We start from the raw sequence: 24,831 nt of genomic DNA on the forward strand, positions 1-24,831 counted from the left end.
ATGGGAGATTTTTCCTGTAAATCTTAATTTGTTGCCCTAGCCTTTTTATGAGACTTCGAAAAGGACTTCCGTGCTTGCATTTTTAACAAGTTTTACTTGCAGAACAATACAGGGCTATTTTAATTTTTCTTTTCAGACAACACCCACTCCTTTTTTACGAACAATCTAATGCGGTATTAGTGTTGTCAATACAGCTTGCATTATCTGTATTATTTCTGCAGACCTTTTCCTTCTGTTTGTCAAAAGAAGGCTGAAGTGTTATTTCTTTCTGGGTACGCCAAAGGATTTGTTACCTCTTCAAAACTGGTGTGCAGGTGCAGCTTGGCCTGTAAGTGCGCTCTTTGTTACTGGTATTACATTGATTGGAGGAAGACCACTCTGTAAATTAACAACTTTAGGGACTGCTAGTGAACTGGTAGCGACAAATCAATCGATGCCGTGTTGTAACTAGTAGTGTGTCAAGGTCAGTTGTGTTTGTCTCCCCGTTCTAACACAACTTACCTAATGCAGCTGCGTAGCCCAGATCTTTTCAGGCACAACCCTTGAATTTATGTGGAAAATAATGGGGTCTTGAAATTTAAACATACTGAATGTTTATCTTAATGCACCTCCTCCTTGAAATCTGCAGGTGCAGTGAATTTAAGAGGTGAGCAGCTTTGGTCTGAAGAAGTATAGTACGCCTTCCAGAAAAACAAAGCAGGTTTATTCAAAACACCGATAGGCAGTTTAATACAGCAGTAAACAATATGGAAACACATTGATGTTAAAATTACAAATGTGAACAATTGTAGAAAAATAATCGTTTGCACTCATTTATAAACCATCACTTCTTGATAAATTGTACAGAAACGTACACTTAGCATTTAATGTGTTCTGATTTTATACTCATTAGCCTCTTACAACTGTGTATTTTTTAAACACAGTCTTTCCATAGCAGGGACGGGCTTTTGAGTTATGATGACAAGTGTCACAAAGCCGGGTTATGCTGCAAAAAGCCCCATTGCTGGACTACTTCCAAAGGATGCCACAGCGCTGCAGGAGTCGCTGCATGTATCCAGCATTCCCTCTGAACGTCACAAATGGGGTAATGGGCAGGAGTCCTGTGCTTTGGTCTTCGGAAAAAGGTTTAAAAGTGAGCATATTTATATGAAACGTAGTCATAGATTGTGTTCTCACTCTAGATACAGTCCCCAAACTGGTCCTATTGAATTGTATATATTCAATTTGTTACAAACGATCAAAATAAAATTAAGCTTTCATCACATCCTTTATGTTTTCCATTAATAAGTGAGATGATGTATCTTCGAAAGTCAAATGGAAAAAAAAATAATTGCATGTAAACAGACTTCATACTTTGAATGACACTGAGGTTAATCCAGGTCTTTCAGGCACTGGTGTAGGTATGATAAATATGACTGGAAGCGAAGCAGAATTATTAAACTGAAAGCTTTAACGCTGAGCAGAAATCAAAGAAAGGCGTATACACCTATAATAAATTCATTTCTAGAAGCTTTACATTACTGGAATCAACTCAATATCTAAAGCAGGTAAAAGAATTTTACGAGTTAAAAATACCCCATTTGGGTGAGTGTGGTGGTTTTACGATGGAGCATTAGTATTCACTGGAAACTGCTTCCTGAAACCTGGAACTGCACTGTGGGTACCTGCTGCTTCAGACTAAGAGAAGTCATGAATTCTGTCAACTCATTCGGCACGGTGTGCTTCAATGGCTCTTAATGCGGAGCTTGCGCTGTGTATTTTCTTGTATCTTAAAGACAATGGCTTGTGCTGTTTACTGCTGACGTGCAGAAACCTACACACTTGTTCATTTTAAGGTGTAGAAAAGAAAACTTTTCTCTTTTCCCTTCATCAGCATCATCTCTCCTCCTGCCTTCATCCAAACAAACACACAGTGAGCAAAAATCAAGTATGCAAGAATATTACAGTGATCAATACAGAAATCAGGGTAAGGCTTGCTTCGATAAGACTTCCAGAAGAAAACTTTATTCGACCTTCAACTGCTGGGTAAACTCTCTTCATTCTCTGAAGGTAACGGGAAACAACCTCAATATCAGGTTCGCCTAAACAGACAAAAAAAAAAAAACAAAAAACAAAACCACAAACATGTTCTCTGCAGCAGCTTTGCTCTTAATCAAAATTTAAGAACCTGTCTAAAATTGCAATTTTAGCTCAAGTCTTGAAGTGTTTTCTATGGCTTCCATGCTGAATCGGTACCCATCAAGACAGCGCAGGGGTGTGGAGAGTTTTCTTGTGCATGGGTAAAGTAGCTGGTGGTTTGTAACCAGAATTTTTGGTTGCAACTCACATTTTACCCAGACAAGAATACTCTTTGCATTGTCTGGCTTTGTTGTTTTGCATCTGTTACAATAAGTAACTGACTGATAACACTTCCAGTCAGATTTAGGTAGATTGTCTCCCACCTGTTTGTTTGTTATAGATGCGGCAAAGCTATCGCTTACACCTTTTCAAATTTAGGTTTACTTTTTTTTTTTAAAGAATTATTTCTAGTGTGTGCGCACAAAAGTATGATGCGGATTTTCTGCAGTCAGACACACCCTCTTCAGTCCCTGCTGGCAACCATGCTGGCAAGCTCTTTGTAATTGCAAGATCCAAGCTCTTACAATCCTGAAGTACAACACTTCCACCTTAAAAGTAATTATTGTTTTGCCCCTCTGCTCTACTGGAAGCCTTTACCAGAACCTTTCAAGTTGTTTTCTTCTGTTATTCCTAATGATTTCTCTCTATGTGAACTTGTTTCTGCATACGCCGCTATTTACTGAAAACTACAGCCTTCCCAAATGTACAAGCTGGAGGCTGAATTTGATGTAAAACACCAGTCCTACCTGTAAGAATCAACTTTAAATTGAAATACTCTGTAGAACCACAAAACCAGTCTGTAACAAAGGTCCATAGGGGAATTCTTTTTTTGATAAAAGAACGCTTTTACCATCCAGAAGCAGAACATAGGAAATCAAAGTTCTGCAAAATATAGATATGTTCCTAGAAGATTTTTTTTTTTTTAATACAGCACTACATCCTTTTTCTGTTTTCAGAAATAACGAAATGTAATCTCAAATTTTTTTCCAAGTTTCCCTTTGGCCTAAAGATGTGTGTCAATTGTATGAATGCTGCATTTCTAACCGTTTGCGTGCAGCTTCAGAGGATCTTAAGCCAGCATTACAGAACGCCTCCTCTCCACCTCTCCAGCATGCTGCTGCCTGCACAACTTGCGAGTCCCACGGCTTGCAGAGGGGCGGGCTCGTTGCCGCAGAACAAGTCAGCAACTTTCCCCTCGCCCTCTGTGTTGCTTGCCTGAGCTGCATGTCCTTTAGTAGCAGAGGTAACGATTCTATCTTCACAAATACCTCTCTCTATACAGCGGAAAAAGAAGGTCTAAATAAAACAGCACCTTTCTTTTTGATGCATTGTTTAGTAAGGAGTACAAGTGCAAGGTAGGACACATGATACGAACTCTCCACAGTGCGTTTTTTTGCTTCTTTTCTGATTTATCATGACCTCAGAACTGCTCTCTAAGCAGTGCTAAATTGGTAAGGCTCAGTTTCCCTTTGAAGTTTTTGTGATTTAACTGAAGAAGAATATAGTTGCTGGCTACAACCAAAACTAGCAATCCAGAGCAGTCAGATTAGAAGCAAATTTAATCTCTACAGTAAAAGCAACAAGCCTGAGACTTGTACTACAAAAAGATCTTTTAACTTCTGGGAATTGTTTGTCTGCTACCCTGTTGGTGCCCACACTTACCTTTAGTGTACCCCAGATTTTTGTCTTTCAGCATATGGTAGCCATCTCCTCCAAATAACATATAGGATGGAAGAGTCACATTGTATATTTCATCCATCTGGAGGGGGACATAGGCTGGGACGCGGCAGGCGGTGCAAAGCACTTCTAAGTTCATAACTCTGCTTCCTGGGGCTCTGGAGAGATCATAGACCACATGGATGCCTACAAAAATACACGTTTGAATGCCACTCCGTCTATGGAACACACAGGGCTAGAAGCACCGTCCTCCACCGTCTTCAGCTGATTCTTTACATTAGCTTCTGTGACTGAGAGGTTGTATCATTCTGAATTATACCAGTTAACACCCCATTTTTCTTGCGCACTACTGAACTTTTATGGCAAGAAAATTCATGAGATTAGAGAATTACCGAAGCACTGTCCCGCCTCAGTTACTTATCTGACTGTTCTCGTCACTGTTCCACAGAAGGAAATGACTAGTCATGGGATTAGGATACTGCAAGACAAAAATACCTTCCCTTATTTCTGTAGTCATACATTTTTTCATTCCCCTGGCTTGTCGCCTGGAATGACTTCTTTAAAGCCAGCCAGCCACCCTAACTTAGCAGCTATTACGGATAATAGGTACTGTCCCGAAAAAAGCAAGCCAGGGCAGGGCTGGAAGTTGCGGTTTCAAAGCCTGGGGACACCTGGGCCCCTAGAACAGCACTGCCAAGGATTTGCTGATCAGGAAGCACTTCAGCTCATCCAGAGCAGAGAGGCTCTGCCAGCCCTGCCCCTCCTCCTGCCCTGGATCTTCTCTCCTGAACCCTGTCCAGTCCCCTGGTTACCTTCTGGTTCTGCGAGAAGGCAGCAAGCAAAGGGGCTGCTCCTGCTTTACCTTAGTGGTTCCTAAGAACATGGTTAACTTACTGGTGAAAGTGTGAGACACAGGTTGTGTCCTTGGCCTGCGGGGATCCTAGATTGCATGGGGTAGTGCCCCCATCGCCAGGCTACGCGGGGGGAGAGGCAGGAAGGGGGGGAAATCCATCAGCCCCCGCCCCTGAAGTTTATTTTTTCCGCTAAATAAACAATAAAACCTGCACTGCATCACAGAGAGACCAGGAATAAACATGACTGTAGCTAAGTACACGTCTGGATAAACATATGGGAAGCTGCAATTCAAGAAATGCATAGTTTTTTTTAATATTAACTGTTCATCCCTACGTTATTTAGAAATTCACTAAAGCAATTCCATAGCCCGCTTGGACTACCCCTAGAACCGTCAGCAATCACCAGACAATCGCACAAAAAGATTCTGATAAACTGACATTTGGCAATAACTGGCAGAGGCATCCCGTCCGGGATTTCAGGTAGACTGGCAGTGAAGAAGCAAAAACCAGAGTTTGTTGTAGCTGTTACTGTGTTCCAGCTACACTCAATTACATCTTCCTGTAGCTAAGTGAAGTGTTAAGCTGCTGCCGTGACAGGTTACTGAAACAACTGGGAATCCTGTCTCTGTGGAAGGGAACAGCGATGGCCGGCGTGCTGCAGCAGCTCAATTAAACGTACACACGACAAACAGCATTAGTTAGCTGGCATGTGCGAGGCACGGGGCTAAGATGTAAGGCCGACTTGATTTCCATTCTTACAGAGGCTTCCAGGAGTGACCCAAACAAGGCCAGCAGAAGGGATGGCTGGTTTGGAAAACCGAGAGGAAAGAAGAAAACGTACCTCCAACCTGCAGCAGCTCTCCGCTCCCTCTTCCGTATCTGTGCACACTGTGCTCAAAAGCTTCTTTCAGAGTGGAGCCTTTTACTCTTACCAAATCGAAACGACCTCCAAATGGCAAAACAGAAAGCAAATCTTCCACAGTAATGCTACCTGGGGGAATGAGACTTTATTTACTTCTTTCTTTCTAAGTTTACAAAATTATTTTAGGATTGTTTAACAGTACATTTTTGACAAGGAATGTGGCAAATACAATTTAAGAAAACGAGGGACACTAGAGGTGAGAATCACACACATTGTCCCAATCAAAGAACCTGCATCTTTATCAAGTATCAACACCAATAAATCCGAGTGTGATGTAACTGCAGGTATTGCTATTCAAGTAACTCTAGCACAGGAGATCACAAACCACCAACCTAAGATGAAGAAGAAACAGCTACTCTTACTAAGTCAAGCAGTTTTCCCAATCACTTTAAGATTTACTTACATAGTCCTACACAAAGATTTAGCTAAACAGAAAAAGGTGTTTGATTTCAGGTTTCATTTATGTGACAACAGGAAAATAAAAACTGTAAAACCTTAGCATTCAGAAAACCCCCAGAATTTACTTATTCTACAGCAGACAACAGAAGGCTCCCAGTGACCACACCGGATGACACTCTACAGTAGGTGGTGAAGAATATCCGCTTTTTTCCAAGGACAGAAGGAAATTATAAAAAGCATTGTGTGCAAACAATGCTAGTAAATTTTATTAATGTCAGCCTGAGGGCAGTTGTGCTGTAATGATGGATAACCACTTGAGAAAGTTTGAAATCGCTTCCAAACACTACGCCAATCCCATCAAAACAAGCTCATACCTAACACTGTATTCACACTTGCTTGGTAACTTGATTCTCCCTTCCAGATAAAGTTGTCATCGAGCTTGTAATTTTACATACCATTAGTGCTCTCTTCATCAATGGGTGACCGTATCCCACCTCCATTCAGGATGCACATTGAAACATGGTTCCACGACTTCTTACCCGGACGTCTGACATTCTCATAAAGCTACCAAAGGAAAATGTTTAAACTGATTTTTAATCTTCACTTAGTCTAGGCCCTGGAAATTTACATCCAATACAACCTGAGACTGAAAAGAGACAAAAAGGTTTTATATGTTCTTTGACATCAACTTCAAAGTTATTCTCTATGGCCAGATCCATGAGATATTCTTCAGTTTGTAACTCATAATCAACGAAGGGATTGCAAGTCTCCAGTTCTGAGCGGAGGCAGTTTAAAGCAAGGGCTCACACAGTACTGTTAGCAACGTCACAGCCTTTTCACATTTGAGTTCCTTTAAAGTCCTTTGTAAAATGCCATCTGGGTCTGTCAACCTTTTATTCTGAGATTCTGGGCTACTGTTGGAGAAGCATCACTGAACTAAACGGACCTCTGTTTCGACCCAGTACAACCACTCAATCAATCTTCTAAATTTCTCAGTCTCTACATTTCCCAGGACAACTCTAAATACTAAAGCCCGTGGAACAGGCTGTTTTTCACCTTGATGCCCCTGAATGCATGGCAGGTGAGAGGAAAGCAAGTGTAGAACTGGTGAGGCAAAGAACATGAAGGGTAATCTGTGTGTCCACTGGTGACTGCAGATGGTTGTCTAGAAACATCAGTTTAACTAAAGTAGAATATGACCTCCCAAGACAAAACGTACAGCAAAAAAACCTACAGACTTCTGAAAGAGTATGGAGTTACTTTCTTTAAGGCTGAAAATTGTCAAAGCATTTGATCACGTTTGTCAACTAAAAATATAACCGATTCTAGCACGAAGAAAAAGCAAGGTGCTGCAATTTTAGTAGAACTGTATGCAGAATTCCCAAATCAAATTTGCAAATTATACCATGAACTATGGACTATTTTAAGGATTACAATAAAAGAGATCACATGGACTGGATAAACAGCTTTGGGGACATATCTAAATGAAAATTCATTCCTATTAATTGGCTCCTGACTTTGTGGCAATGCTGCTGGACATTTATGGCAATGCTAATTTTCTGGAAACAGCCACATTAGCGAACGTTTTTCCCTGGAGCGCCGAAAGGAAACAGTGCTGCTGCGGGACAGTAAAACAATCAAAACCAGCTAGTTTAAAAACTGGAAGTGACTTCTCATAAAGAGACTTTCTGGTGTTACATGACTGTTAAAGCCCAGCGATACTGTCAGGACGCAGCAGGGGCCAGTGGCTCCATCTGGCTTGGGGTGCTGGGGGCTTTTAGCTCTTCTGTGCCTGGCTGTGTGTGTGGCCTTTCCCCCTCCTTTGCCTCAGCTGGCACCTTTTGGGCTCTTCAAGGGGGACAATTCGTATGAGTAACTTTGCAGAAAACTATCCACGTTTTGGGTTTTTTTTTTTTTTCCTGGGCTAGTGCGTTAAAAAGCAGTGACCGCAGAGCCCAGCGAGTGTAAGTGCTATGAGCAGGGGGCTGGTAGCAGGGCAGGGCAGGGGGAGGGAAGCCAGGCTCTCCTCCTCCCTCGAGGAACGGGCTCTTAGATCAGACTGCTATGTCTCTTAAAACTGCAGCCTCAGAGCCAGCTGTGAACAAGCCGTTCTCTATATGAGGATATACACAAAGAATAAAGTGCTCCTTACTGTATACAGCAAGATTCACTTACAGCCCTGCTTCTGCCAGATCTTTCTAGGGACACGCTAGATGTTACGGTGTTGGAAAGCGCCACAGAGCCCACGTGCTGACAGTGTGGAGCTGGGGAGCATTTATCTAATAGCTCTGGAGTAACACTCAGACGTGATTGCCACCTGTGGTAGCAACATCTTACCACAGCATCGCAGAGCAAATTTCCCATGTTACATTCTTGGAAACGGCATGCTTGGCTTGTACCATTCAGGTAAACACTAGTTTTTCCAATTTCTTGAGAATAGTTCCCAAGGTTTTTCCTCCATTTTTCCACTTCTTCTTTAATGTGCTCATCTATAAAGCAGTATAAAAGTGTAAAATAAGCATCGTACATATCTCACATTAGTGACACTTCAATGAATACAGAGCTTAGGGGAAAAAAACCTGGCTCTTCATAATCCTAAAACGTTACACTTTCCCTAAAGGCTCTTCAAGCAACACAATATCTACACTCACTTTAAAAAAAGCCTGGAAAGGAAGCAGGTAGGACACAACAGTCACGTGAACAAGCCATCCCTGTGCCACAGCAAGGTTATCTCCTCTGTAACAGGTAAAAATATTTTTGCCCAGTCCTGTTCTAACCTCTGATTGATGGGGTTTCTAGCACCTACCTTGATTGCTGAGAGAATTTTTAATATACAAATGAGCTTGGTCTTTATTTGACAGCATATCTTTTTTTTTTTTTCCTATTTATAGCTTCCTCCCCTTTAAGGTCGTGCTAAAAGGCATACTAGCTCAAATATCAATGTTAAGGAATAAAAACTTTATAGAAATTAATTCTCTATGCATATCTATCTGCCAGGTACAAATCTAGTTCTTTCAGAAAAAAAACCACATACAGAGATTGTATATACAGACAGATAATGCCACAACTGTTTTATATCAGCGATTAGTTTTAAGCAATTTGCCACAGAACTGTCAGCAATGGCAACATTTATAGAACAAGAGCACCTATGTATCTGAATTTTTACTGAACTTTTACTGACATCAGAGAGAGAATGCAAAGTCTCTTTACATCATCTCATTACATTAACAGATCACTGAGAATAACATAGAGAATAACACAGTAAATAAGAATATCTCTAAACAAATAATTTTTAAAGGATTGATTTTATAAAAACTCTGGTAGAACCTAGAAAGTCTGAAAAAAGCTCAGAGCTTCATACAGCAAACACTGGACAAGAAACAAAGACTAAAGAACCAGCTCCAGGTAATTACAGAGCTGACAAAAAGCAGGTAAAAGAGTTTGAATAGTTATGAACAGAAAACAACAGAGAACCTCTCCTCCTCCCAGTTCTTGAAATGTTTCAGAGCTGAAACACTGAACACTCAGCACTGAAAACAAGAAGTCGTGGGTTTCTATATTGGATCTGCACATTGCCATTCAATTTTTTTGTGGAACATTTCCACTTTCCTGTGTTGCCCTAAACTCTGCTCTGAAGAACCCAACCTCTGGCAAAACAGTGTAAATTAGTCCTCAAAGCGTTTTAAATCATAATTACAGGACTAGCTGAAATGGGCTCTGCTAAATGGTAAGGTAGCGCATCACCAGAGTTCCTATAAAAAACACACACTAAATTTGTGTATATTCAAAGGCCACTGTTCAGAAAGAGAAACAAAGGCGAACGGGTACAACCGTGACACAGCCTGAACCCTACACAGAGGGAACAGCAAGCTCAGGAGGAAATCTGAGTTCTCCTTCCACATCGTACTGTGTATTTAACGTAGTAACACTCGTAGTAGAGCGCTGCAGGCAAATTCAAAAATCTAGCCCACGTACCTTCAGGAACACTGCTGTCCAGCAGAACGGGGTTTCCAACCGCTTCAACTACATTTCCTTTCTCGTCAAATGTAACATTTAGGTAACCAAGGTACTTTCCATAAGCATAAGCTTGTACAACTGGCACCTTCCTCCCATCATCTGAGTCAACCATGAATGGATACGGGCCAGCTGGCTGTTCAGTAGAGGGTGGGGTGCCTGCACAAAACACGCGTGTAAAGCAGGTCTTCAGCTCATGTGACCTTCAAGGAATTATTAAAACGCCGTATCAGACGTTTCTCAGCCTTAGAAAAAAATCCGAAGAGGGTACGAAGCAGAAACAACAATGAACGTATTGGATGACAAGCACACATTTGATTGTTCAGTTATGTTATTTTGTAACAGACAACGCTGTTTTCAAGCATGGGCTCTAATAACTGCCACAGTGTTTTTTAAGTTGTGACAGCACACTAGTCCATGACATCATGTCACAATAGCAACAAAGGAACTTTTCATTCCAATTACTGCAATCCAAACCTCTCAGTAACGCACACATACCAGCATCTGGCTGAAAAGTTTATTGTTAAGGCTTCATGCTACATTATTCTGCATTGGATAGAAAATGAGAATGTTAGTAAGACATACAAAGAACTTCTTGATAAGAAAAAATCTAAACCATTTTTATTGATAATCTGCAGTCAGAATGCCAAGAACCAGTTCCATGAATCGGTGCATATACCCAACTGATTGTTTTATCAACTACATCAAACTTAGCCTCCAAAATTTCAGACAGGCTGCAAACCCTCTGCAAAAGCAAACTTCATTACCATTACAGTTATGTGGTCATGGATTTAAAACTCATTAACCTGCAAAGTTTGAAGGGTGACTAGATGCAACACTTGGAAGATTAAAGCAAGGCATTTACAGAAAAAAGAAAGAGATCTCGTCTTAATCGGTATAGGCTACCGCAGGATTTAGAAAGCACTCAGGGGAGGAAAGCAGCAAAGTGCACAGCCCAGCTCCTGTCACAAGGGTACCAGCCTTCTCCCTGTCTCCTTGACAATATTATCGGAGCAGTTTGGCTCCCCCCTGTTACTCCCATCAATATTTCTATTCCAGCACCAGCTCTGAAAGGCGTCATGGCTGCATGGCCGGCCCCGCTGCAGAGCCCCCTCAGAGCCGACTGCTCGCTCCTGCCCCACAGCCGGCGGCACTTCCCACCCCTGTGCCAGTGGCGGCTGGGTGCCAGTGGGGCAGGGGCACGGGAGGGCAGCCACAGAGGACACGGATCCAGAGGAAAGCAGGATTTTCACTCCACTGCTCACAGAACAACCCATTTCCCTCCATTTACAGTTGTTTATGTAATACGAAATCCTGCAATAAGCGGCATGACAAATGTTCCTCCTAGAACTCAAGTATGATTCATATTTATCTCTGATCCTCCTCCAGGGAGAACGGCTGTAACAAACTACAAGCTGAACCAAATTTACCAGAGAACTAGTTTTTCTACTTTCAGCCTGGCTGACAGAGTCGGTTTCTTGTTGGTACCTCTGCACTATTCAATATTTATTTTCAGAAGAATTTAAGAAATCCTGCAGCCAACGAGAATCCTGCAGGATTTATGCACACAAAACTCCTGCATACATCTCAGTCAAAGTGCAAGATGCTGTTCCATTACAAATGTACAAATTCATACCGGGTAACTGAAGAATGTATAATACTTTCCTATTTCCTTGTTTTAGCTAATACGCTATGTTCTCAGAACATCCCTTCTGATGAAAAACAGTAATTAAAATACTCTACCCTAAAACTACCATTACTGTTTGAATCACTTCTACAAACCCAAAGCACACTTGAACAAGTCAAGACATTTGCTGCATGATCTGTGTATAAACTGGAGATTTGCAAACGTCTTAGAGACAGGTAGGTTGGATTAGTCCAGGGTTAGGCCCTTAGATCAAGATATCTCTGCAGAGGTGTCTGCATGGGAGTATGTCTCTCAACTTCCATGACAGCCAGGGATTCAGCTGATAAGCTGGTACTAACCCATGCAAACCAAGTTGAAACATTTTCCCAGATTCTGCTGCCAGTTATTGATTACATCTCTTTGTTTAAATGAGAATTTATAGGCCTAATGTACACACAGAAACACACGCAGACACTTAAAATTAGATGGTTTACTGTGCAGTCAAATCACCTCCATAGATGTGGCTATTTCATTGTGAATGTTGGCTGACAGCTCACAAACGCACTCACGGTGCTCCTGGGCAGAGCAGCAAGTGCTTCTCAGCAGCTGGAATAAAAATTATAGACTCGGACCACATTCTGTCACAAAACATATTTTGACTAAATAAGCGGATACATATTTTTTGATGTTATCTCCCCCAGATATTTCTTCTTATTTTTTTATTTTTCTCAACTCTCCAGTGTTAAAAAAAAAAAAAAAAAAAAGACCGACTTGTTTTATCAAAACAGTACATCCCTTGAAAAATGGACCAGAACCTGCTGAGGACTTTAACACAAGGACTGCAGAGTCCCATCCTGTGTGCTCTGTCTTGCCTTGTGAATCTTGTACATCTTCAAATGGGGAAAGATGGAACAGCTAGACCTAGTCTAGCCTGAGAGCTGGGTACTCTCTGGGATGACAAGAGATGTGCACGTGAACTCCTACAGACCTAGACAAGTTGTGAACTCGGGTCTCTCAACTCCTGGAGCACTTCAGATCATGCTTGCAAGTTAGGAAGGGTGGCACCTCTTTGGACCACACCCAATAGAGCATTTTGACTACCACCTCAAGGCACAAACTGTCTACAGGCACTGACCAACAAGCCTGTGCAAAAGAGTCTGGATAACCCATGATGAATGCACACTTTGAATACTGCGTGCATCCTTGATTTTCCCATCTCAAAAATAATTCAATAAAGTTGCTAAAAAATGCCACCAGTGGGCAGCAGGCAGCACAAGGACAAAAGACCCAGGTTTTTTGGTCTCTCATCTCAGCGGGATGTGCAGGTCAGTGGTGGAACACCCTGCCACTGGCTGTTGTGAAGGCTGAAGGCAGTCAAGAGGAGATGGGGCAAGTTCAGGGAAGAGAAGTTCCAGCGGGGGCAAGAAAATACCAAGACACCACTTCTGGCTTGGGAAGTCCCTGAACTGCAAGGTGGTGGGAGGCTGCGGCAGATCTGAATACAGCACGTTCACAGACTTGTCCACTGTTCTCTCACAGCTCCCCCTTGGTGACTCTTGGAGACAAAAAATTGGGATGGTCAGTCCTGTTGTCTGTTCCAGTTTGGCCACTCCTCTGCTGCACCCCTATGCTAAAGTACAGCCTCTTGACTTGTAGGTAGGTGTGTCAATGTTCCAGCTTCGTGATCAAAGTTATTCCCTGAGGCCAAATTCAAGAGATATCCCCAGCTGTTCAATGTATAACTGTAGCATGCAACTGTTTCTCTTTAACAAGTGGGATAGTGAAAGGTGAAGAGCCCAGATAAGACCAAAAAAAAAAAAAAAAAGCATGAGAAAGTGGGAGAAGATGAGCAGAGAGAGGACAGGATGAAATGGACAGCGCAAAACCTTTAAGTGGTTGAGTTCCTAGGGTACATGGTGCTATCGCTGTGACTAGGGCACAAGGGAAATTCTGCTGAAAATTACAGAAAGCTCCTGTTACAGTCTCCACCAGTTAATGAAGTTTCTGCTAAATTTAATGATCTATCTTTGATGGTTTAAAAAAACCTCACCCGTCAGCCTTTCTTCTACTTGTGTCCTTATAAATCAACATACAGAAGGCAGCAGCACTGGAGAAGCTGCTGATGGCAGGTTTTTTTCCTAAAGTAGCATTGCTGCGTAAGAAATCAGATCAACAATGTTTATCTCTGCAATGATGTCTACCTCTAGGGAAAAGAATAAAGTCCGAAGTGAAAACTTGGGAAAAGATTTTTAATGGCAGAGCTTATGGAGACCTATGAATACAGAATCAGATTCTACAGAAAATCAACATCAGTATTACTTCTGAATTCTTATAGGATTGATTTTTTTGGTTAAGTCACACACAAGTTTAAATGTAAACATCTAATTTACTCCTTTGTATGTGTGCACTTGAAACAGGTAAAACATGTTTGGCAGGAATTTACCAGTATTACCATCTTTGCTCCTCTGTCCCACTTTGTATAGGTCACCTCAAAGATCCACAGCATTATGGAACCTCTCAGCGAGTCAGGGCACTTTTTGCTCACGGACTGTTTTAATTTAGTTTCTTACGGACGTTATAGATAGGTACTAGCTATGAATCTTGCCCGGTACAGCCAGCGGTAAAATATATTTGTGGAAGTTCTCTCAGTTTAAAAAGAAAGAGTTTCACCTTTGCTTTAGAAGTAACATTTTAGCAAGAAGTAAAATACCTGTATAGAGAAATGTGTTTGTATGTCCTCCAATTACAACATCCACTCCTTTCACTTTCTGGGCAATATCTTTGTCCACAGTAAACCCAGAATGTCCTAGTGCAATTATTTTGTTCACTCCCATAGCAGTGAGTTCATTCACTTGTACTTGCAGTGATTCAATTTCATCTTCAAAGATTACATCATCCCCTTTAAAAAAAAAAAACAAACAAAAAACAAACATGAATGTATTTACAAAGTACCTTAATTACTAGTTTTTAAAAAAAGAATTTATAGCAGATACTATTTTGTATAATTAGTGGAACTTTAAATGTCAGTAGCTTTCAAAGGCCTGTAGTTGGTTCAAGCTCCTGATCGAATTTGATTTTCTCCGGTCTCTCAGGAGCACCTGTGTGCTTAGACTAATACAACATTCCTGGACTGAGCTGTATGTATCTGCCTATAGTAAACAAGTCGTAACTCCATAAAAAAATTCTAGTGACACCAATTGTGGGATCAGATTAAATGGCTTTTATTATTTAACTAAAGAAGGGAAACTAAATATATGTGAGTATAAACATTTGTATTGTACTAGAAAGTTGTTTTTTCCTCAAATAATATTTTTGAGATCTTCTATCTTCTCCTGAGTTTAATCTCTCTCTTACTCCACACTCATTTTGTTCTTTCCCTTCCCACTACAGCACACCCCCACCCCCACCCTGCTTTAAGCAGCAGTTTCTTCAAAGTCCTACACTAAACTCTAAATTGCCTTTTTGCACATATTATCTCACCTAATGTGACCCACTCTCAGTAACACCGATACAGCACAGTACACAACTGAGCTACCACGCTGAAATAAGAACATAAAGAACAGAAAGTCTGGAAAAGAGAAACCTTTTCCAGACCACAATGTTGGGAAACTCACCACTTTTCTGCCCGGTTTCTGTGCCTGCTGAAACTCTACTAACATGACAAATAGTTACAACAGCACTAGACAAACATGTACTTTTATCCTGGGCACAGCATTTTGGGTTGCACAAAGGACTTCCTATGTAAAAGGCTAATTTCTTTGTCAAAGTTTTGAGAATAGAGTTTACAAACAAGTCAACAAATTGTAATCCAAAAGTTTCCGGTGAAGACAACCAAGTAACATTTCTACCAATCCCCTGCTCTACCTCTCCTTCCTGCAGAGCTTTTTGATCAAACCATTTTGAAATACGCCTTTTAAGTCAAAAGATTTACATTATTTCATAACAAAGGGAGAAGCGAAACGAATCCACAATCCAGTGCAAAACGTTTCAGGAAATAAAGAGGAAGCTGCTACAATGGAAGAGATAAAAGAGGGTTACATAAACTGGTTCACCACCACGCCCATTGAATAGTTCAGTTACTGCCAGAGGGAATCTCTGTTATGCACATTGTGGAGTGAATTGTGCAGCGCATCCCCACATTTTCTTCCCGTGGACCTCTTCTTAGAATCAAAGAATCATAAGTTAATTGAGGTTGGAAGGGACCACCAGGGGCCATCTAGCCCAAAACCTGCTCAGAGCAGGAACTCCAAGCCAGATGAGGACGCTCAGGCTCTCGTCCAAGCAAGGCGAAATTCCACAGCCTCTCTGGGCAACCTGTTTCATGGCTTAACCACTCTTACCGTGGCAAATTTTTTCCTTATGTCCCACCATAATTTCCTGCGGTACTACTTGAGCCCATTGTTTCTTGTCCTTTCTCTGTGCCCCTCTGGGAAGAGTCTGTCCCTCTGTTCTCTATAAACCCCCTTAAGACAATGGCAGACTGCACTTAGTTCCCCCTTAGCCTTCCTTCTCCAGGCTGAAGGAAGCCACCGGCCGCAGCCCACCCCTCTTTATACATCCTTGTGCTTGACAGAATCTGGGCCTGGCCAGAACTAGTGGCTGAAGAGGAAATCTGAGGAACGCTCCTTGACTGCAGGCCTCTCCCGTGCTCATCTCACCACCCACGGACCAGCTACGACAGCCATGCACACCATGGTGTGGGGACCAGTTCTGTAAAGGGGGCTCAGCTCTCTAAACAAAGCGCAAGAGCGAGCCACTGACGAGCTGTGCTAGCCCGCAGTTGCCCGCAGGCTAACTTCTCCCATGGCACGCAGCCAGGTGGCCCACGATAACCAAACCCTCCCCACCAGCACCAGCTCTGTTCCCCCTCATTAAAACAAGCCTACTTTCATAATGAGGGGAAAAAACAAGGCCTGTCCTGTGCCAGTACATCCATCTCTCCCCCGGGACTGTTACGGCAGGGCAGCGCCAACCCAGCCACCCAGCCACTGCCTGCTGCCCACCTCGCCCTCAGAAAGGGATTCCTGCTTGCGGGCTGCAGGGGCTTCTTGCACCCCCTCTCTGCGACCTAGCCGTGGCATCTCACACAGCTTTGCATCCTAGTCATCTGAGCGCTTGATTCAACTGAGTGGACATGGGCCACCAGATTCAAAAGTTAGACAGTGGGAAACCATAAGCGAAATTATGCAACGCTCATTTCTCTACGAAACCAGAAAAAAAGCAACATACTGCTTAGCACTCATCTGCACATTTTTCAAAACAATCTGAATTGAAATAAAGTGTCTATTTAAGTGTTAGTTATTGCTCATGTCTCTTTTTTTTCACCTCTCTTTCAAGGCGTTAAACTGACATGACATCCTCTTCTCTTTTTAGATGGGGTAGTGTTTCAGATAAAACATCCAAACTGTGCTAGAAATGAACAAGGAAAAAGAAATGGCTCCATATTAAAAATATTATGCAAGCTAGCCAGAATAGAGTGGAATAAATGGAAATTAAAATTCCTTTTTAGAAAACTCTGCCAAGTTGATAGTTCTAGTAAATATTTTGCTGCCTGTAGGGTTACAGAGTAAGTAGCTTTGGGTTTCCACTTAATACAAAAAGACAGCGGACTAAATGAGATGTATTATTTCATAGCACCAAATGTGTATGTAACATCTCTCAGGACGAATAAAGACATTAACTATTTCATGGGGTTTAAAACATCGTTGCAGAACTAAAGCAAGCGAGCTGCTACCATCAAATACTAGAAAGCTGGTCTTGGTATTATCAGTGCAAAGCAAATACACAGACAACTCTATGTGCCAAGTTACGAACAATTCTTGCAGGACATGGAAAAGCATTCAGCTGAGATAGTTGTATACAGCAAAACAGGGGAACTTGAGAAAAACTGCCAATTGGCTGTAATCTATAAATTGTGCTAAGAGTTTCCCAGCCCTACAGTTTCCAAACAGTAACATTAACAGGACCTTCGGCAGAGATTAACTTCCTTCACAATGCAAACACTGAGATTCAAGGACTTTATACTCTGTTCAAGTACGTTGGTAGCTGTTTTAAGCAGACTATGAAAAGTACAAGTTGTAATTTCATGATTCTGTGGAAGTTACTGAGAATTAACAACAGAAGAAATCACACTCAAAAAAGACTTCCACAAGAAGTTACGTAGGAAATCACATCTCAGCATTTTCAAGCTTCCTATTTGCCTTGAGAATGCTCTAAGTGTGTACAGCATGCCAAAGCAATTGCTGCCGAGTCTGAGAAAACTGAATCATCTGGAAGAAGTGTATGGAGATAAGGAAGATGCTGAACTTAAAGTTTGGAACGTAACTTATTCACTAAATTAAGGAATTAGGTTGATAGCTATTTAGCCACTGACCCACCTCTGCCATGATTTTATCAGTCTGAAGGACTGCTAGGTCATGGGGGATATATAGTCACTGAGTTGTATTAACATAATATCCTGAATTCGCATTTTCAAAGCTTCCAAATGTTCCTCTACACACTGAGAAGGAAAAGTGAGAAATTATAAAAACTCTGATCCCTATGAACGTTGCTGTTAGAATTCTCCCTGCTTGCTGCTCAATTACACTGTGAGACATACTTGGCTTAGGGCTGCTTCAGGTCCATCTATGGAGCTAATAAGCCTTCCTTTTTAATGCTGTTTTTCTAGTTGTGGTTATAATGTCTGTTATAATGTCTCAGCATACTGAGGCATTCAGTATGATGTCTGGATGTTATTGGAAATGTATGTAAACATTTCTGAGAATCATTTCAACACTATCTGGATTCTCTTCTAGTATACTTATTTGGAAGAAAGTTAATTTGACGGCCTCACCACTCCAACATGGCTGTTCGGAATAAGAGCAGAGATTATTTTATTAACCCTTAATGATGAACAATATTGGTTGTCTGTCAATTTTTCAAACTTAGCGTGGTGTCAAGTGATATCTACCCTCATGCCCTCAAACACAGATGAAATTCTATTGCCTACACAAAATACAGATAAATTTGGTTTCTCACTGGGGGAGAAAAAAGGACTCTAAAAACACGTAACCATAAAATAGAAGTGAGATACAGAAGTCTATTCTGACCTCAGACATCCACTTCCTGATAGTTTAAACATACAGCATAAGAATTAAAAAGCACAGAAGGAACACTTTTATATTCTAATACTTCCTCAAAGTATTGAATATTCTTTTTCTCAAGAGAACTACGCATTACCTCTTTATTACTAAGCCATGGAAAATGAAGTAATAATATGAAGGTTTTTCTCATTGTGGAAAAAGTATTACACCGGTGCTTAGTGCATCCCTACTGCAAAAACCAGCGAAGAAAGTCTGATTTTGTCAGAGGGGGGCTGAACTTTCACCGGTGAGGCAGTGACTCAGATCTCCTTCACCTGATTTAAATGTGTTTTTCATTCCAGTAGACCATTTTATTTTACTAAAAACCAAACCCTCAACAAACCCAAACCCTTAAATGTTCCAAAAAACAGTCAGAAATTGAGAAGTCTTTTTTCCTCATCAACTCTAATTTTACTCATGAATGAAGCAATTGTGGTAAAAGTTGAATGGCTGTTCCTTGTGTAGTCTAATTTCTGGAAATATCTGAGAGGCTAAAAACATCTTGGGCAACTTCTGCTTGAAAAACACAGATGAAGCTTTCCTTGCTTTTACTAAGGCTTGAGCATGCAGGCATCCAAGAGCAACATTTCAACACACACAGAAATGTCTTGGTTTGAACACATTTCACTCTAGAGACAAGCTGTACTGATGTTCTAACATTTGTTTAAATGGATAAATGACAATAAAATATAAAATAATATAAAATTTAAAACCCAAACAACAATAAAACCCCCAAAGCTACTCCCCAGCTCTCCTGCAATCTCGCTGACGTTCTTATATTCTTAGATAGTTCAGTGATCCTAAGTAACTCAGGTCTCTACGAAAACCGCTTTTAATGTTGACAAGCCTTTTCCAGTTTAAAAATCAGGCAGTTACAAAGTTGAATAATACAAGTAAATACTGATAAAACAACAAACTCCTCACTTTTCAGGTGCAAACATTCATCTTTGGATTCAAACAAGTGGGCAAGTAATAAAATAGTAACAAAGGATATAAACTTATATAAGAAAGAAAACATACCTGGCTGTGAAAGAAAAGAAGTTTCCTTTGTAGTGTATCCAACAATTCCTACTGATTCTGAGTCAAAACGTATTATTTTAAAAGGTTTAACATATTTCATCATTTCATTTCCTAGTGGGGTTTTCCCCTTAATGTTTGCACTCAGGATTGTAAAATTAGCATTTTTAAGAAGAGGATCTAATAATCCGCTCACACCTCCATCAAACTCATGGTTTCCCAAAGCCTGTAAAAAGCAAGAAGAAAATATAAGACCCTTCCTCCAGTATTCAGTCTAAATACCTTATATATCCTTCATGAGAGTATGTTTGAAAAACCAAAGTCTATGTTCTAGGGGAGAAAACCCTATCTTGTCTAAAACAGCACATTGTTTCTCATGAACACAGAAATGGTTGGGGTTTATTAGGTTTAGCTTTTTGCTTTTCAGACTCTTACATCAACACAGATGTGAACAGTCAAAATCTAAAACCTAACAAGTGTTTGTAATCATATACCAGATTAAAATCCACTGGGTTCATCCTGTAACTGCAAGAAAGAGGATTTGCAGTAACCACAAAGGAAAACATGTATTTTGTGTACAGAAAATACTTTTTAAAAAAAATACTGAAGAAAACGTTAAATGCCAAAGACAGTATTTGTTATCTTTGCATAAAACATGAATTTTAAGAGCCTGTGCTTGGACTACAGTTTTTTAAACACATTTAGTTCACATCTAGTAAGAGTTCCTGTGTGCTTTAATATGTAACAAGAAATACCATTTTTGAGCCATTATCAATATTGTGACCTAGTAGAAGGTCCAGTGTTTATCAGCTAACCGCCACAGACAATCCACAGTAGCGGTGTGCAGAACACTGTAAAGTGCTAAGACCATCACACAAAATGAGAGTTTATTAGCAAAGTAACTCCAACAAGATGAGAATGTTTAGTTGTTCTAGGCTGACTAAGCAGACAAAAATCGACTTACCCTAAAGGACCATGGAACTTCCTCCTACCCACCCCTTTTTCACGCTCAGCTTAAGTCACCACATGCCTGTGCCTGCAGGTTTGCTGACAGCCAGAAAAACCTCCCTAGGCAGCAACCCTGCGGAAGTACAATATAGGCAAGAACCTTGCAGCATATTTAGGTGTTAGTGAAGGAAAAGATATAGCTATAGAAACACGGTAATAGTCTTAACTCGGTACATGGTAACTTGGTACAAGTTTTCAGGTGGCAGCTGGAGCAAAGCTTGAAAGGGGTGCTGAAGCCAATGGGCCGACTCTTGCAGACAAAAGCGTGCTTGTATCATTCTGAAGATTAAGTGGGGAAAGTCACATTCATCATCTAAAAAGACTTATGTATCTCTCTGCTCTCCTTAGATAAACAACTCCCATGCGTTCGTTCCAACTTTTGTTCCTCTAACAGATTATATTAACCCTGATCACGTTCCAGCTCAAGCAGGACCTTGAAGCCACTACAGGCACAGAAGCTCAGTATTTCAACCAACTGATTGGCAACATCTTTCTTTTGGGGAGGGAGACAAAGGCTCCTGACTCCTCTGATCCCCACAGGCAGGCAGCCAATGGCCCCCTGGCAAAATCAGGATATTGGCATTAACTTGCATTGGCAACCAACTTCTCTCATTGACGCTAGTGAGAACACTACTCAGCACTGGGGAAGGAGCCAAGTTGTTTGCACACCGCGGGGGCACTTTTCCAAAAGAACCAAGAACTATCTTTAAGAAAATCCTGACTTGGGAAGGTACAATGCACTCCAACTATATTCCACTTCTAACTGTATTCTAACTGCAATCTAATTTGCCGTAAAAAAATAAATAATAATAAAGAATAACACTTTAAGGAAATTCATTCTGATGCTGACTGATGTTCTGAAAAGATATCCACAGACTGGCAGAGTGTCTCAGAATGGTAACAAGCTATTCCCTTTTGGCTGATGCATATGCCTTCCGTTCCTCCTAAATATACAATTAAACATCCCCCAAAAAGGTTGCAAATAAAACTTGCAAAAAGAACCACTTAAGAAATTTTTCTTTTGACTTGTATCGTGCATTTGGACTATTTCATGTCCATTAGGATACAAGCTTTGAGCAAAACTTTTCCCATGGTGTGGGTAAAGTCGTTCATGAGAAGTCACTTGTGGTTAATAATGCAGTTTAATTTTTGATGCAGCTTCTCCTCTGGGGAGGAAGATGTGGGCCATTTTGGGTTCCTGTACCTAACTACCCTTATGCCCAGAGCTTCTAGGACTCTGTACCTGTGCAACGTCCCTTCACCAAATCTGAATCCATCGGCCAACATAAGTCTAAGTCACAAGGAGGAATAAACACAAATATTCAGACACGCAGCATAAGATCATATAATCATCCTTTTCACAAGAAACTAGGCTAAAAATATTTCAAAATCAGGATACAAATTAGCAGAAGGATGCAACTTGTAAGTAAAACTAGAAGACTTCCATCATCCCTCTAACTGCTGCCTTTGCAGTACTTAATTTGGATATCGGTTTTCATTACACCAAAAAGCAAGGCTAGCACCAAGAAAATTTGGAAGGCAATACCTAGCTAAACAGGAGAAAATAGGCTTCAGGTGATAACGCGCATAAATGAGAAAAGGGCAAACCTAAAAAAAAGGAAACCTGTCCCATTCGTAGAACAAACCTCTACTGCTGGCTGGCTGCCCTAAATCCTCCTATGGCTCCTGCCCATGCTGTAACACCTTCTGTAATTCATGTTCTCTCTTCTATCCTGTTTGTAATCCTACTCCTGTATCACACTTCTAACCACTTGAGTAATCCTAACCCCTTCAGTTAGGGATGTGACTTCCCAAATTTAGCTTAAAGAAACACTAGCTCACCCTTCTGCAGCGTGGTGGCTCTTGCTCCCTGTGCTCCCCACCAAACCCCCCCCCCTCCCCCCGCCATCACCCCCACTGCATGGTCCACTGACAGAAGAACCAAAAAGGATGCTGCAGCACTGCCCAACACTCAGCATCTGTTCTCAGGCTCTCTGGTAGCAGAGGAAAGGCGCTGGAGTGTCTGTAGCTTCTCAAGTCTATCCTGTCCCTTTCTATCCACTGACTATTCAAACTATAATATGCAGGACTTCCACAGACAGCAAGTGGTTGACTAATTCACCTAAGGCATTAGCCTCCAGTACAAGCCTCTGGCTATCCAGTATGGTGTGGAATTATTTTTTAATCTTATTCTAATGCAAAAGCTCACTGGATCTCCTAAATATTCAGCAGATGCTTCCTACATAACATGTTTCTAAAACTGAGCATTAGTTCAATGCTGCTGATGCTGCTTGAAAGAATTTCTTCTTGCGATATGATCAGGAACTCTACAAGCTCCCAGCCTCCCCATGAACCAGTCAAACCAGGAAACGCAAGCCAGAAAACAACAGTCAGCAGCAAGTTTTGGGAAGAAAGGTAAGAAAAACTACCTTGAGCTATTTCTGCATTGCAGAAGCCCAAAGTGCTCCCCAGCTCTCAGTCAGGATGAGACCTGAATGCACACACTCCTGCCCAACACCACTGGGAGGAAAAACCTTGTTAATGTTAGGTTTGCAATTAGGAAACCGTTCATTAGGCCATGTGCACAGGGAGCAGTATCCTTCATAGACCTGTATGTGTAGTATGAAGTGTGTTTAGCTTAGGAGAGCGCACTGGAGCATCCCTTTGCCTTCCATAGCTGTTCTGAGGCAGAGGGAAGAAACGGGTGAAGCCACTGCTACCTGGGAAAGGGCCATCTTTCCAGAGAAAGCAAAGAAAATGAAGACAGAGGATGTGAGATGCACAGACGGTTTTCCTCTCAAGATGTGAATTGGGATGAAATCAGTACACAGTCAATCTCAGACATAACTAATCTCTCTCACCTTTCTGGGGTTGTATACAAGCAAAATAAGCCATGATAATTCTTTATATATTAACAGGCAATTGCCCTAAGACAAAAGATTTAAGAACATGGAATGACATTCCCCAAACTCATTCTCAAATTCTTCTACCTCCCTCTGAGCACTTGGACAACCAAAAGAGACAGAGTACAGAGTAAAGGTGTAGGACTGGCATTGTCTCAAAGAGCTCCCTCATAAAGGTGTTGTTACAGTCCCTGTGCCACACACACAGAGCCCCCCAAACCGCATCATGATCACAGCTCTGGTGGGACTGGACACGACCAGGATGGGACTGATGAAAACCAAAAATCCTCACCCTTCAAAACAGCATTACCAACATGTGCCATCTGTCCCTTGCCGCTGGACCAAAGCCAGCGGGGCAAGCCGTGAGCCTCGGCTAGGGCTAATCCCTCTATCGCAGGCCAGGCTCCTCACCCGGCTTTGCCAGGCTGGCTTCCATGCCTCTGCTGACCGTCTCCAACAGAGCCCGTCCAGCCCCCTGCCCGCCCCGCCAAGGGGAGCTCTGCCCCTGCATCGCTGGTTTTCCTTGGGTGCAGCCTTGGCATCAGCTCCCGGTTTCTGGCTGCCCACGGCGCTGCCAGCTCACGACTTCACCCGGCCGGGTCCCCCTCGCCAAGCACGTTGCTTCTCTCCTCCTCGCTTACCTCCCGGCCGCCTCCGGCCACGGTTTTAGCGCGTCCTACAGCCTTCCCCGTGCAACGCTGCACACTCAAGAAAGCGGCAACGCAAGAAACGGCGGCAGGGGAGGAAAGGGGGGCACAGACCCAGCACCCAGGGGGCGGCAGCCCCCCACCGCGCCGCTCGCCGCCTCCCCCGGCCCGCTTTACCATGGCATCGTAGCGCAGGAGGTTCATGAAGTGGACAGCCTCCCGGCCCCTGAAGCGGGAGAACCACACCGTGCCCTGGTACTGGTCCCCGGCGTCCAGCAGCAGCACGTTGCGGTGCCCGGCCCTCGCCGCCGCCACCTGCGCCGCACGGCGCGCCACGCCGCCGAAGCAGCCCGCCGTCCCCTCCGCGCCCGCGCAGCTCCGCGTCCCCGCGCCCTGCGCCTCCACCCGCCCGTGCACGTCGTTGGTGTGCAGCAGGGTCAGCCGCAGCTCCGCCGCCGCCGCGCACAGCACCGCCGCCGCCGCGCACAGCCGCAGCGCGGCCGCCCGCTCCGCCATGCCGCGGG

The 24,831-nt window shown here is 42.4% G+C and overlaps 1 protein-coding gene across 1 annotated transcript; it reads right to left on the reverse strand.

Annotated features, from left to right (window-relative positions):
* Positions 1–701: 701 nt before the first annotated feature.
* Positions 702–24,831, reverse strand: NT5E (5'-nucleotidase ecto). Its single transcript, XM_040599561.1, has 9 exons — positions 24,485–24,831; positions 19,753–19,975; positions 14,322–14,510; positions 9,946–10,143; positions 8,308–8,459; positions 6,426–6,534; positions 5,491–5,640; positions 3,781–3,981; positions 702–2,081 (listed from the first exon to the last, which is right to left on the reverse strand). The coding sequence occupies exons 1-9, from the start codon at positions 24,821–24,823 to the stop codon at positions 1,924–1,926; spliced, it is 1,719 nt and encodes a 572-aa protein (XP_040455495.1). The 5' UTR covers positions 24,824–24,831; the 3' UTR covers positions 702–1,923.

This window comes from Falco naumanni, chromosome 6 (genome assembly GCF_017639655.2).
Source record: "Falco naumanni isolate bFalNau1 chromosome 6, bFalNau1.pat, whole genome shotgun sequence".
Classification (NCBI taxonomy): Eukaryota; Metazoa; Chordata; class Aves; order Falconiformes; family Falconidae; genus Falco; species Falco naumanni.

Bases quoted from the DNA above. Each gene is read 5' to 3' on its own strand.
- NT5E (XM_040599561.1), bottom strand. From the start codon at position 24,823: ATGGCGGAGCGGGCGGCCGCGCTGCGGCTGTGCGCGGCGGCGGCGGTG. The intron at 14,511-19,752 runs GTATGTTTTCTT...TTTTTTTTAAAG, and splicing joins TTCTTTTCTTTCACAGCCAG to GGGATGATGTAATCTTTGAA. The intron at 3,982-5,490 runs GTACGTTTTCTT...GTATTTTTGTAG, and splicing joins AGAGCTGCTGCAGGTTGGAG to GCATCCATGTGGTCTATGAT.